At 41.1% G+C, this 15,352-nt stretch overlaps 2 protein-coding genes and 1 pseudogene across 6 annotated transcripts in view; 2 read left to right on the forward strand and 1 right to left on the reverse strand.

Annotated features, from left to right (window-relative positions):
• POLA1 (DNA polymerase alpha 1, catalytic subunit) overlaps nucleotides 1-3,969 on the reverse strand; it is a 299,926-nt gene extending 295,957 nt beyond the window's left edge. For all 4 annotated transcript variants that reach the window (XM_053917486.1, XM_053917487.2, XM_053917485.1 and 1 more), the window contains exon 1: nucleotides 3,678-3,969. In XM_053917486.1, the coding sequence (XP_053773461.1) occupies nucleotides 3,678-3,702 (25 nt within the window). In that variant the 5' untranslated portion in view covers nucleotides 3,703-3,969. The remainder of the gene's footprint in view (nucleotides 1-3,677) is intronic.
• A 37-nt stretch (nucleotides 3,970-4,006) lies between these two features.
• Nucleotides 4,007-10,096, forward strand: LOC112313271 (large ribosomal subunit protein eL30 pseudogene; annotated as a pseudogene). Its single transcript, XR_011650759.1, has 2 exons — nucleotides 4,007-4,022; nucleotides 9,672-10,096. The product of XR_011650759.1 is annotated as a large ribosomal subunit protein eL30 pseudogene (transcript).
• Nucleotides 10,097-14,675: 4,579 nt separating this feature from the next.
• The window catches only part of PCYT1B (phosphate cytidylyltransferase 1B, choline), a 100,103-nt gene continuing 99,426 nt past the window's right edge, over nucleotides 14,676-15,352 (forward strand). Inside the window, exon 1 of the mRNA XM_045203263.3 lies at nucleotides 14,676-15,070. Within this exon, the coding sequence (XP_045059198.1) occupies nucleotides 14,999-15,070 (72 nt within the window). The 5' untranslated portion in view covers nucleotides 14,676-14,998. The remainder of the gene's footprint in view (nucleotides 15,071-15,352) is intronic.

A 15,352-nucleotide genomic window follows, 5' to 3' on the forward strand; every position in this document is an offset into this window, starting at 1 on the left:
AAGTGAGACAGCTGCCAGCCATGAATTTACGCTCAGCATGTTTGCCATCTACACCTGTGAAACTGAGTATTTTATTCTATTTGGTGCTATTTTATAAAAAGGAGTAGGCACAGAAAAGGAAAAGCATTGATAAGAGGTGTCCTAAAAGCTCCAACCCCACTGCAAGACCCTTAACAACATTAAGCAGTTTGACTAAGAGTTTCACTGAAATAGAAGATGCAATTTCAAGAACATGTATCAAATGCTGGCAAAAAAAAAAAAAAAAAAAAAAAACCTACTGAAAACTATACCTCAAAAGTGAAGCATAATTAGAGATCTTATTTCTTTTAGCTTCCTGGAAATGGAATCTCTTTGTAACATCACAGTCTATTATTTGACTTTTAAATCCATTCTCAGAAAGGCATTAAGTAAAAATTAAGGAATGTAGCTACTTAATGATGACAGTCACAAAATCTTGGGTGTCACTCAAATATTTTTAAAAATCATAAGATCTATATGAAACAGTTTCGGAGATTACTAAATATGACCACTACGAGTGAAAAGTAGGCCTCAGTGTGTTCCCTTCAAGACTCTCTTGACTCCCCTAGATTAACTTGACAAAATCGATAGTCTACAAATAAACTTACTCCACAGGCAACAATGCGCCCTCTACAGGGCTTGGGGTGCAATTACAACTATGAAAGGGTTGCCTGTCCTCAAAGGGCTCACAGTCAAGTAAGGCAAAAGGACTTGAGGCTCCCACCATCACATAAACAGGGTGCCATATAAGAGGTAAGAACACGGTACTGAGGAAACTAGAAAAGAGCTGTTAATTGTGCCCAGGAAATCAGGAAAGGCTTCACAGGAAGTTTTCCAACACAGACCCAGAAAGAGGAATAGAATTTCACCATCAGAATACAGGGTAAAAAGTGGTGCAAGCAGAGGAAAAGGCATGAGCTAAATTACAAAAGGATGAAAATGCAAGGTGTATTCAGAAACTGAAAGAAAATCAGTGCAGAAGGTAAGACATGAGAGTGTAGAGTGACTGAGAGAATGGGAGATTAGGTAGAAGCAGCATGGCCCAGCCCTGCCGCTTACTGGACCACATGAGACCGCTGGCTGACCTCTCCGAGTTGCAGTGGCCAGCTGTCTTGCTGTTGTTTAAGCTGCCCAGCATCTGAACCTGTTTGTGAAACTTCCCTCATATAAGTCTTGGTGGAACACAGAGTCCATGTCCTACTACAGAAGTTGAAAAGGCAGATGCTCTTTCCCAGACACCCCTGAAGCTAGGGCATGGGCATATGAAATAGGCGCTACCATTTAGGAACACCTGTTCGGACTTTAAATCAGAAAGCTAGTGTCAAAAGGAAAGGGGGTGGGCTAAGGAAAGAGAGTGTAAGTAGCAACAGCTGCGGATTAAGGAACTGGGGCAAAAGTGTCAGCACTGGTAACCAGAGCTGTAGCTACAATGTTAACAAGCAAGAACCTCAAGTACTTGCCCACAGTTGGCAAGGACCTCCTCAATGGACCACCTTTTGTAACGGGACTTTAATCACTATTCCTGGCTAAGCAGCCCCAGACTGACTCTCCAGTCCTCCTGGAGTTTCTGTGAATACCACAATATCCTAATAAATTCCTTTTCTGTTTAAATTAGCTAGACTTCACGAATGGAAAATAACTGGCAATAGCTTGTTGTGTTATTTCTTTTATGTTTGTATTTTCTACTTTTTTTAATTTTCAATGGTCAATAAAATTATATGTGTTTAAAAAACTAGCTAGACTTGGTTGCTGTATCTTACCCTAAGGACTCAGACTAATGCAGAGCCTCAGGGTCCTCATCTGTGAAATGGGGATAATCATATCTGCTTCATAAAGTTAAGGATTAAATGAAGATACTTGGCTTTGTACTCAGCAATATAAGAGAAGCTCATTTAATGTCTGTGTGTATATAGATGCAGTGTAGTCACACACACCATACTCAGCAGTACCATGGCCTAGTATCTAAAAAACAAAAATAAAGCAAAGCAGTTTTCTCAGGGAAGCCTCAATATAGTACTGCATATAATTAGAGGTGTTTACGATCTCAACTCCATGAAGACAAAAAACACATCCAGCTTACCTACCACTGTAACACCAGACAGAGCCTGGCAGAATGCCTTTGCCTAGTAGGTACATAAAAAACATTTACTGAATGAACAAATGAATGAACTACTGTACGTGCTTTATTTAATCATTAAATTCTCCCTGATCCCTTTTCATACATAACAGCTAGTTATAGACCTTTCAACTTTTCCTTGCCATTGTCAAGGTACCCCACCTAATACTTAAGGAGGAAAAAAGGCCTAATTTTCCTTTCTGGAATGCCTCCAACGCTTCACATAGTCAAGTTAGCAAAAAAGAATAAGCATGGGAAAAAAATCCAGTTACAAAAGTTTAAATGTTTGGATCAAAATTACCATCTGAAGCATCACCATCCTCCCCAAAAGCAGACAGACACTAGCCTGCAACAGTCTTTCAAGTACCAATCTTTACTCTGCTCTCAAGGAAAAATTCCAGCCACAAGTCTCCAGCAACACCTAACACCAAGCCTTAAGACAGGTGGGTCTCAAGCTTGCACAGTATCCTCCAAAGAGTGATCTATTGATGTTCACAGATGTACAGTTTTTCGTGTGAAGAAACAGTTCGGTGGCAAATCACTGATGTAGGACTGCAAAGACTGTTCACGTACTCACATCCTACATTCCATTTGCAATCCAGGCTATCTACTCTCCAAATTGTCTTAAAAGACGGAAGACTAAAAGAACAAATTGAAGCCTCTGCCTCATCACTAGGTGAATGCAAAGGAAGCTGACTAGGTAGCAAGTTCTCACTAATGGTGATACATTTAAGTGGCAGGAGATGTGTCGCTGCAGCTAAGAAAGTGAAGCATCTGATTTTAAGTTACAAGTTCATTAAAGTCACACTTTAGTTGAACACTGTTCAAACAATCAGAAATCAGACAGCCATTTGCATTTTTGTATCCTATTTTTGGAAATAAAAGATTACCAATGAAAAAGAAGTGATACATCTGAAATCCTGCTGAACTGATACATTTTTTAAAGCTTCATCAGAGATGACTACATTGTGAACACTATTTCTATACAATACTTGAAGAACTTCCATAGAATTTGAAAAAAAAAAAAAGTTAACGCAGAAAGTAGAAATCCACTATCTACAAAGTGCAACGGTATCTCCAGGTGACAGCTCGTAAAACAATTTTCTTCAAACCGGATGAAACACTTCCTAGCCCTCAAGCGCATACTTTTACTGATAACGGTGAAATGCCTTTGGTCAAAACGGTCCCGCCGGGCAGAGTCTTTACAAGCGTGGCCGGCATGTGCGACCTGACTCGCCAAAAAAAAAAAAAAAAAAGGCAGGTTAGTGCGGAGACCCGCAGTGACTGAAGTGAGGCAGCCTCCCAAACAAAAAGGCCCGCAGGGGGCTTTCCAGGAGCAAAGGGCCCTGCAGGAATGACCCGTCCCGTGCCCTATATAAGTCTCCCCCCTGGGCAACCAAGGTCTGCGCCAAACAGACCTGCAGGGAGACCCCAGCGCGCTACTGCCTGATGAAAAAGAGACCTATCCCCTAGTCCGCACCCCCCACGATTTTGCCACTGTCCCCGCACTCCCAACCCAGCATCCCACGTGGCCCCAGCTCACAGTCGTCGCCGTGCACCGGCGCCATAGTCCTGAGTCTCTCGATTCCGCGCCAATCAGCCCGAAACTGGAACGGGGGTAGACACGGGCGCCAGCCTGAAAGCCAATCAGAGGCTCCCCGGTCTACGGACTTCCGCCCGGAAAGCCCCTGACGTTCGGTACAGGGCACTGCTCCGCCCCGGGTCTTCCCGCGGGCGCGCGTTTAAGGACCGTAATTGACCCCCGAGGGGAAAAAAGCTCAATGAGAGCCCAGGCCCCGTAGAGTAAAAATCAGCGGTCCGGCTCTACAAAAGAGCTGCCTGGAGACTCGCTGCGCAGGCGCACCCCTAAAGATGGAAAAAGATCTGGGTGCGTTGGAGTAGGGACTCTCTGGTTCTGAGAGGTGATTTTCGTGGAAAAGAGATGCGGGCGGGCAGTAGGATGGGTGTGGGGGGACCGTTTTCCTTCCACGGAGCCTGGGAAAGCGACTGCCTCCTGCTGCGCACTGTTGAGTGTGGCGTGATACTTTGTTTCTCAGAGTGTGAACACAGTCGCTGTGCGATATATATGACCACATAACGGTACGTGCGCCATCTTAGCCAAAATACCAAAAGTAGCATCACCAATAAGGGGTAATCAATCATATGCCTCCTGATGGGATGCGCTTGGGAAAAGGAACATCACCTATGTAGTCTTCCTGCAAAGAAATGTTTAACCTGAATCTAACCATGAAGAAATAATTAGATGTATCCGAAGTACAAGGCAATCTATAAGACATCTGGCCTACACTCCTGCAAAATGTCAATGTTATTAAAGACAAAAAGGGCATTATATTCTTGTGTGTTGTGGCACAAAACATGTAAAGTATGTATCATTTATTGTTTAACAAACAATAAGAACAGAGACATCTGCATGTATATCTTAATAAGAGAACATAATTAAACCAATAACTTAGAATGAGAATTAACCATCTTTGAGTACCATTTTATGTAGAAGTAATTGTAGCCATCAAGGCAAGTGTATCTGAATCCTTTTCTCGAACCCACTAAGGCATAATGTTTCTCTCACCATCCCCTAGAGAACAATGTTAGATCCATGCCCTCAAATGATTCAACATGAATTATTGACCAACGGACAAGTCTTTTGTGATAACTGAGCCATGGATCCTAACATAAATATGCAGTGTCATCGTGAATAAAACCTCTCCCAAGACAAATAGCTATACTAATGCTTCGGAACCTTCTAAACCAGCAGCCTGAACTCACACTTGGGCATGGAAAACCAGAATTCATCTGGGAATTATTAAAGGTATCGGAGCAAAGTTAAGAAAGGACTACGAGTTAGAACACTAATCATACAGTCAGTCATAGTGAATTTCAGCTGAGGATGGCAGCATGAGGGTTTCTTCATCTACATACAGCCATAAAGTTGATAGAGTTTAGACCAGTCATTCTATGATGTTATGAGTAGTAGTTCTCATAATCAATAGAAGAAAAAAGCAAACAAAATATAACCAGAGACATTGAAGTTAAGAACAATCTAACAATGGGCAGGGGGGAGTGGGGAGGGGACCGTGAGGAGAGGGGATTACAGGAACTACTATAATGGACACATGGACAGAATCAAGGGGGAGGGTGGAGGGGGGGAGGGAGGGGGTTTCGGCTGGAGTGGGGTGGAGGGGTGGGGAGAAAAGGCACACAACTGTAATTGAATAACATGAAAATTTTTTTAAAAAAGAATTTCTTAAATCAGTGACATCAGCAAAGTTACAGGATACATGATGAACATACAGGTTCAATTGCAGCAGAGAGAAAGGAAGAGCTTTACCCTTTGCAACAGCATGGATGGAACTGGAGAGCATTATGTTAAGTGAAATAAGCCAGACAGTGAGGGACAAATACCATATGATCTCACCTTTAACTGGAACATAATAAATAGAAGAAAAAAGGAAACAAAATATAACCAGAGACATTGAAGTTAAGAACAATCTAACAATAGCCAGGGGGGAGTGGGGAGGGGACCGTGAGGAGAGGGGATTACAGGAACTACTATAAAGGACACATGGACAAAATCAAGGGGGAGGGTGGAGGTGGGGGAGGGAGGTGGGTTCAGCTGGGGTGGGGTGGAGGGATGGGGAGAAAGGGCATACAGCTATGATTGAATAACAATAAAAATTTTAAAAAAAAAGAGTAGTAGTTCTCAACTTTGGCTGCACATTAGAATCATAGGAGCAGTTTTCCAAAGCTCCAGTGCCCTCCCCCAAGATTTATTAAATCATAATTTCTTAGGATGGGATTCTAATACGGGATTCCTCCAATGTGTAGCCAATGTCGAGAACAAGGGGTCTAGACGAGGAATTGCTAAACCTGTTAAATTCATCTGAAGTATGGCTAACCTGGACATAAACATCAGGTAGAACAATATTGGTCACATATACCTGGATACCCCTCTTTCCATGAGAAAGGAGGATTTTCCTACCTTTTAGAGAGAGGGGAAGGGAAGAAGAGAGGGAGAGAATATCAATGTGTGGTTGCCTCTTGTGTGCCCACTAGTGGGGACCTGGCCCTCAACCCAGGCATGTGCCCTGACTAGGAATTGAACCGGCGACCCTTTGGTTTGCAGCCAGCACTCAACCCACTGAGCTACACCAGCCACGGCTCACTCTTTAATATCTTAAGGCATTTAGTATTGCAGCTTTCTATGAATTGAATGATATCTGGGTTACCTAAAAGACTCTTATGTAAGGCCAGCACTACTTCAAAAGATCATCCTGAAAACAAAAAGTGTTCAAAAGTGGAAGAGGGGCATGTCTCCTAGATCAGATATTACTAGCTAGGTAAGTCTGCTAAAAAGTTACTCATGTGGGTATAAACCTGATGCTTTCCAGAGTCATATATGTTATCCTTAGATCAAAAACAAAGATTATATCTTGGTTGACCTTTACTTTCATTTGCTTCCCTTGGCATAAATAATCAATGGTTAGCTATACTTGATGACTTACTATGTTATATCTATATGTCTTTAATAGAATGGGCATGTTTCTAAAAATTTCTGTCAATATTTACTTTTTTTTTACATTTCATAGTCCACCCTACTTTTTTTTTAAAGATTTTATTTATTTATTTTTAGTGAAGGGAAGGAGAAAGAGAGGAAGAGAAGCATCAATGTGTGGTTGCCTCTCACACGCCCACTATTGGGGACGTGGCCTGCAACCCAGGTATGTGCCCTGACTGGGAACTGAACTGGTGAACTTATGGTTCTCAGGCCAGCACTCAATCCACTGAGCCAAACCAGCTAGGGCCTACCCTACATTTTTAAATTAAACTTTTAATTTTGAGATAGTTGTAAATTCACATGCAGTTATGAAAAATATTACAGAAAAATTCCATGTATCCTTTACCCAGTGTCTCTCGATGGTAACATCTTGCAAAACTGTAATACTATATCACAACGAAGATATTGACATTGACACAGTCAAGATACAGTAGACTTCCATCTCTAAGGAACCTTTATGCTGCCCTTATACAGCCACATCTGCTCCCCTCCTTCCTGCTCGACTCCCTCATCCTTAACCACTGGCAACCACTTATCTGCTCTCTACTTCTATAGTTTGTGTGTAGGTCTTTGCATGGACATGTTTCATTTCTCTTAGGTTAATACTTAGGAGTGGAGTTTCTGTGTCATCAGGTGTTTCAATTTAAAATAAACTGCCAAAGTGTTTTTCCAAAGTGGCTATGCTAATTTTACATCCCCACCAGCAAAGTCTGAGAGATTCGGTTGTTCTGCATCCTCAGCAGTACTATAAGTTTTTATTTTAACGTTCATTCTACTAGTTATGTATTAGTTTCTCATTATGAGCTTTAACTTCCACTTCCCTGATGACTAATGATGTTGAGTGTCTTTTATGTGATTATTGACCATTTGCAACTGTTTTTATTTGTGCTTTGTTTCTCTTTGTTCCTTGCTTCTTTTTTCTTTCCTCTGGTTGTTGTTGTTTTTCCATTACAGTTTACATTCAATATTAGTTTGTATTAGTTTCAGGTGCACAGCACAGTGGTTAGACAATCGTATCCTTTACAAATTGTTCCCCTGATACTTCCAGCACCCACCTGGCACCACACACAGTTATTACAATATTATTGACTGTATTCCCTATGCTGTACTTACCACTTCTCTGGTTTTAATGGAGTATTTTATATGATTACATGTTATCTCCCCTCTTGGCATATCATTAAAAAAAAAAACATTTTTAGTGATTGGCCTAGGGTTTACAATATACATTTTACCCACTTTCTAAAATTGAGTTATTTGTCCTATTATTAAATTATAAGGATTTTTATACATTCTAAATAAAAATTCTTCATAAAATATGTGTTTTGCAATTATCTCCCAGTATTTTGCTTACCTTTTCATTTTGTTAACTGCATCTTTTGAAGACCAAAGTTATTATTTTTCATGTAATTCAACTTACCCATTTTTTCCTTTGTTTCATACTTTATATCCTGTCTAAGACATCTTTGCCTAATCCAGGGTCACAAACATTTTCTTCTATGTTTTATTCTAGAAACCTTATGGCTTTTATGTTCAGGTCCATGATCCATGTCATGTTAATTTTTGTATGTAGTGTGAGATAAGGACTGAGGTTCTCTTTTTTGCTTAGAGATATCCAGTTGTTCTGGCTTCACATTTTTTAATTTTTAATTATGGTAAGATAGACACCATGTAAAATGTACCATCTTAATCATTTTAAGGAGTGTTAAGTACATTCACATTGTTGTGCAGTTGATCTTCAGAACTTTTGCATGATCTCAAACTGAAACTCTATGCCCATTCAACAGGAACTGCCCCGGCCGCTGGCACCAACTAATCTACTTCCTGTCTTTATGAATTTGACTCTTCTAGGTACCTCATGTAAATGGAATCACATAGTATTTGTGTGGGGTTGTGTGTCTGTGTGTGTGACTGGCTTATTTCACTTAGCATAATGTCTTCAAGGTTCATCCATGTTGTAACATGTGTCAGAATTTCCTTTTTAAGGCTGAAAAATATGTTATTGTATGTATTTACCACATTTCGTTTATCCACTCATCTATCAAAGGACACAAGGGTTGCTTCCAGCTTTTGGCTATTTTGAAAAATGCTGTAATGAATGGCATGTTCTTTTTAAAGGCATTTTTTTTTTTACCATTGAATTGCTGCTTTTATCAGAAATCAATCTATCACATATATGGGGGTCTATTTCTGAATTTTCTATTTTGTTCCATTTATCTATACATGTATGCTAATGGCACCATCATACTATCTTGAGTACAGTAGCTTTAGAGTAAGTTTTAAAATCAGGGAGTCTAAGTTTCCAACATTGTTCTTTTATTTTTTTTTCAGAATTATTTTGGCTAATTCAAGTCTTTTGCATTTCCATGTCATTTTTTAGAACCGAGTAGTCAATATCTACAAAAAACTTTCCAGGATTTTGACTGGGTTTTTATTGAATCTATAAATTAATTTCAAGAAAATAGATCTTTTTAACAATTTTGAGTCTTCCGATCTATGAACACAGTATATTTTTCCTTTTTTGTATGTTTTCTTTAATTTTTCTCAGCAGTGTTTTAAGGTTTCACTGGGCATAAGTTCCACATGTTATGTTAAACGTATCCTTAAGTATTTCATGTTTTCATGCTGCTTTGAATTGATATTATTTTTTAATTTTATTTTCCAATTGTTTGTTGCCATCTAAGATTTTAATACCAGCCCAAAACAGATGACTATCTCTCGCTTCATTCAACTAGGGCGGGTGACACAACGTGGGAACATAATTTTCTTTCTTTGGCATTTCTGCTGAATTGTCGTTTGTGCAGGGAGGAGTTCAGAACACTACTACTGAGCCACCCAACATTTTGTTTTCCTTTGGAGCCTGGCATGGAGCAAAGCAAAGCCATTTCTAAATTGGTATCTTGGTTTCAATTCCAAAACCCTGGCACAAAGTTTCCTAACTACCTAGATGTATGTCAAGACATTAAGAGTTCAGCCTTTCTGGTCCCCCGGCCATCTTGGCGGCTGCACTTGGTAAGGGTCTGTCCCGCACCTCAGGCAGGAAGGTGGTGGCCACAAAGAATATGAAAGAGTTGCTGGACTCAATCAACTCTAGGCTCCAACTCGTTATGAAAAGTGGCAAGTACGTGCTGGGGTACAAGCAGACTCAGAAGATGATCAGACAAGGCAAAGCCAAACTGGTCATCCTCGCCAACAACCGTCCAGCCCTGAGGAAATCTGAAATACAGTACTATGCCATGTTGGCCAAGACTGGTGTCCATCACTACTGTGGCAACAATATTGAATTGGGCACAGCGTGTGGAAAATACGACAGAGTGTGCACACTGGCTATCATGTATCCAGGAGATTCTGATATCATTAGAAGCATGTCAGAACAGACTGGTGAAAAGTAAATTGTGCAGAAGTTTTCTTTAATAAAACTGGCCAGAGCCTGGTTTAAAAAAAAAAAAAAAAGACATTAGAGTTCATTTTCTGAAGTCAAAAGTTTGGAAACATTATTTGTTGCTCTTTTTTCTCCATTGAGTTTCGCAGGACATCTAAGTATGTTTCTCTTATAATCGCCAATTTATTCAGATGCATTATCCACAGTCAGGAATATTTGGAGGTGGAGAAGTTCTTAGAAATCCTTTAACTTGAGAGGCCGGGGCGTGGGCGGGAATAAAAAAAAAGAAAGAAAGAAATCCTTTAACTTGTGGACCTTCCCACAAAATAACTTCTTCAAGATTCGCAGTTGAAGGTAAATATACCCATTTGCCGTGGTTGGTAAGAGAATGGAAGAGAGGAAAGGGAGAAGAAAGAACAGCAAACCAGGTTCTCTGGACAAGCATAGAAATTTTGCATCATTGGAGGGCTTCTGGCAAATAGCAAAAAAAGCCATGGGAAAGCTGTAGTGAAAATTACAAAATATATCATAAGCCCTGGCTGGGTAGCTCAGTTGGTTAGAGCATCATCCTACTATGCCAAGATTACAGGTTCAGTCCCCAGCAGGGCACATACAAGAAGCAACCAATGAATGCATAAATATGTAGAACAACAAGTTGTTGTTTTGTGTGCTCTCTCTTCCTTCTTCTCTCCCTAATAATTAGTAAATAAATAACATTTTTAAAACTACATACATATCATGTTCAGTTTTTCTCCAAGTCAGTTATACATCTGGCAAAATGTCAGTTTTTCTGTTAGGGAAAAAACGTCTGCAAAACCCTAGCAACCCATTAAAATAATGATTACAGGATGAGGGGAAGAAAACAGTTTCTGAGTTACTTGACTTATCACCCTAACATCTTAGAGAAGTTTTGTTAATGGCCCAGTGGATGAACAAATGTATGTCTTTGCTCAGAGCTTGCTTCTTTCAACGTGTTTCTGCAAATTAAAACTCCTGTGTGTCTAAAAAGAAAGCTAATAAATTCCAATGGTCCTTGGTCCCTACAGTTTCTCAATGCATCTATTTTTGTTTGACACCAGCTCTTCTCCAGATCCAAACTCCATCTTCAGTGTTACTTATCTGCCCCCAGTCCTTTCAGGAGTACCTCTCGCTGTCAAATCAGATTGCTTTGCTTTCTGCTATTCTACTAGCTACTCAAAGCCAAATTAAACAAGAGGAAAATCATGCAGCTTTGACACCAAAATTTTTAATTAACAAAATATTTATTGAGCACTTAATACATGCCAGGCCCTCTTCTAGGCAGTAAGGGCATCAGCAGTGAAGCCAAGTGCCTGCCCTTTCATTCTCCTGACTGAGGACATTTGGGCAGCAAATTCCAAAGTATTCTAGAAGGGTAGGTAAAGAATTCCAGAAGTGCATGTGGGGGTCCCCATAGCCACATGAACTCCTCAGAGGAGGAGAGCCAAAACAGGGCCCTCATAAACACGGCAGCCAAGGCAATGATTCAGGGTATACCCTGCCCACCAATGAGGTACTAGCAAGGTCAACGGAATGCTGCTGAGGAATTCCGGCAAAAGGAGGGTGGTTCTACCAGCCCTGGAGCTGAGGACTAGTTGACCGTCCACGCCTCCGGACATTGAACACCTCCTGGGCCATGAGGATACTCATCCCGCAAATTCCTGTGATGAGGCTGACACAGTTTGCCTCCCCAACAACCCTTTTTTCTCTTGAGGGTCAGGGGCTGCAAGGGATGGCCACAGACTTGGAGAATAGGGGCTGAAATCCAACCCTCCCTCTGCTCACTGAGTGGGGCTGCTTCGGTCCAGAAGAACACCTTTTTCAAATTCACACACGGTGCCATAAAGGGTAGCTGAAAGCTGCTGCGGATCTGTTTCCAACTCTGTGGGCCTGCAGGACTAAGCTCCACCCACTGATAACCCTCAGAGCTCTGGAGCACCCCATGTGGTAGACCACAGGCAGTTGTTCAGAGGGATCCCCTGAGACCCTTTTCATTCATGAGACTCAAAAGCAGAGAAGACCCCAGAAAATCACCACTAAGAGTTCAGGTAATAGACACCTTCATAATCCAAGGATAAACAGCTTAATTTATTGACCTGACTAGGTCTGTGATAAGAATACAGTATGTAATTGTATTGGTAGCCCTGTATCAGTTCTATTTACTGGACAGAATAAATCGAAACCTATTCTCTCAACTTTCTAGTGGTCATGAGAAATAATTGCATGCTCTAAACAGGAATTAACTGAGGAAATAGATTGGCCACGATTCTTCTTTTGAATGTGAGACAGAAGCTTAGAAATATAATCAAATGCACTGTTATTCTAAGAAATGACAAGAGGCAATTTCAAAACAAGCCTCTTGTGAACCATTGGGCCTTGATGACACAACAGTGATTTTTCCATTACTGAGAAGAACAAACCAGTGCAAACAGAGGTGGATGATATCTTCCTGACAGCTGAACTAGGCTTCAGTTTAGTTTCAGAGAAACCTGCCGTTCGACTTGATCTGTGCTGCATCAAGTTAGGGCATCATTTCAATGGATCCAGTGAATCACTCTAGAAGCAATAAAGTATCCAGGACTTGGTTTTTTTTTTTCCTCTTTAGTTTACTATCTAGAACCCACTCCTATAGTGTGGCTTACCTCTGATGGCCCGTCCCAGTCTCTTTGGGGAGGTGAGCCATAGGGGATGAGAATGAGGATGAGGGAGGTTGCAGGTTCAATTCCCAGTCAGGACACATACAAGAATTAACCAATGAATGCATAAATGGGTATAACAACAAATCGATGTTCCTCTCTCTCCCTCTCTCTCAAATCAGTAAATTTTAAAAAAGTTTTAAAGAATGAGGATGAGTGGAAAGCATAGGGATGAAGAAAGAAGAGGTACCTGCAAAAACGCTTGGATCTGAAAAGAAGTATTGCAGGGTGAGGGCTATAAGGAACTGTGGGGAGAGGTCTGATACAAATATAGCATCTATTTTCTTGGGTTTCTCTGTTACTTCTAGACACGAGTTGCATGGGGTTTGCTCTCTATTACCCTCCAAACTCCTCCCATGCTGAAGATTCTCTCCTAATAGTCCTCGTATTGTTTGGAAAAACAAGTGTATCAGTCCTAGTTCAGTCAGGGAAGCAGAACCACTTTGAGCTGTGGAGGAAGGGATTTATTATAGGAAATAGACCTGGCCCGTTGTGGGAGGCACTTGGGGAGTGGAGTTCTAGAAGGGAATTGGAGGACAGGAGAAACCACCCACCTGGCAGTCAGAAGCCCAGCTGCCAAAGTACAGTGTCCAACACAAACAACGCCACTTTTTTATGACAAAATCTTTTATTACAAACTCATAAGCATGTCATTCTGTAACATAACAATATCATGCACAAACACACCATAGGACATTTTAGGTGAAATGTTCAAATTAAAACTATAAATTATTACACCCATATTATTACCCTACCAACCACTCACACAGGCGTTACTTCTGCCAGACCCCGTAGAAGCCTATGGGAAGCTGCTTCTACTTCTGTGGGGTTGCACAAATGTCTGATGCTGGGCCTCAGGCTGTTGTTTGTCAATAGCGTCAGCAGTTTGGAAGAAGATCTGGACACAGAGTGAGGGAAAGGGAGGATCAGCTGGGACCATCTGTTCATCACCACACTCAGCCATAACAACCTTGGGAAAGTAATGACCGCTGATTTATCCTTGCCTTGCAAATCTTGTGGAAACTCCTCTTTTGGCCAACTCTTGCCCAGAGTCCTAAGGGAAGGAGATCCTTGAAAATACAGCTCCAGCTCACCAAGTTGGCATACTATACACAGCCACGCTAGGGAACTAGCAGCAAATTCACTAACAGAGCTCCCCCAGCAACCGGGACAGCACCCATAGTGCTGGAGAGTGCAGGATGGATGGATGGATGGGAAGGTTGAAGGGATCCTTCCACTGATCAGAAAACAAGTTTTGCCATCCTGGAAACTGGAATCTGTGGGAAAGCAGCAGAGAGTTTTCCTGCTAGCATGGGTTGTAAGAAATCTTTACATGGCTAAGATAAAGATGGACAGCAGTCTTCATTCTGAACTGAAGTATGGTACTCGCGTTAATAGTTAGCAGCCAAAGTTCCCATAGCACTTTGCTGCAGCCAGATTTTGAAAAAATCTTTTTCTCAGAAAGGACCAAGCACACGCATATGTGAAGAGTTCTTTTACCACCCAGGGTTATCTGAGGAGAAATGACCTCAGCACACACTGTGAAGATGCTACATGATTAAAATGTACAAATTTCTTATCAGCAGTACTTAGAATAGCTCCTTGAAAGAGAAATTTTTTATTAGAATTGAAGTATGTATGAGAGATTTATTTTCTCTATCTTTATTCTCCTATTTACATAAAGTGCTGAGTTGTATATTAATACTTCAAGGTCTTAACCACTTTTTATCTTGAAAAATAAAAGAGAGAAAATGTTTGTCATTCCAGGAGCATAATCGGTTGAGCCAGCACACAAGGACATAGTTAATTCACCAACAGAATTTGTTGCCATAGCTCCAGTGAGGGACAGGGTACATTAAACAATGGCCTTTTTCATGAGTCCAGCTTTCACCACAACCTGCCTGTCCCCACACAACAGGCCATCCTAGCGCCAGTCCAGTGCACGGCGATTGTCAAAGAACAACAGCCCAGAGGGGACAAAGAGGAAGCTTGTGGTAAATAAAGCAAGAACCTCTAGCAACTTGGATATCTGCTTATTCAGTCACTGGGACACAGCTAGCTCCTCTGAGCTTATCTTTGAGCTTAACCATTGATCAAGTGCTCCGGTAAGTCCAGAGAAAGAAAAATTTCACCCTGTGACTCCAAAGAACTCCAAAGAGAGGACACTGGAAAAGAGGGAAAGCAGGCCAGGAACAGACATGGTGGGCCACCAGGAATGCACCATGGAAAAGAACATCAGGGACAACTGCACTCCCAATTTCTTGCGTAAGGTACCGTACATACTTTCTTATTGATTTTTGCCTCTGAATATCAAAGCAAAGTCCTATGTATCTGTGAGTGTAATGGGCCTGTGCTAATTAACAGTCATACTCAAAGTGAAAAATGGAAAAATTACCTTCTCCATATTAAGGTGATACAAAAGAAAAATTATGGCTAATATTTCTTTATCCCCCTTATTGAGTATGCAAGTTCCCCGATAGAGTTAGATGAGAGGAACAAATTCTCTTTCTAAAAAAAAACCACAAGTCAAATCAGGATGAGGCAATGTGAGT

Source organism: Desmodus rotundus, chromosome X (genome assembly GCF_022682495.2).
Source record: "Desmodus rotundus isolate HL8 chromosome X, HLdesRot8A.1, whole genome shotgun sequence".
Classification (NCBI taxonomy): domain Eukaryota; kingdom Metazoa; phylum Chordata; class Mammalia; order Chiroptera; family Phyllostomidae; genus Desmodus; species Desmodus rotundus.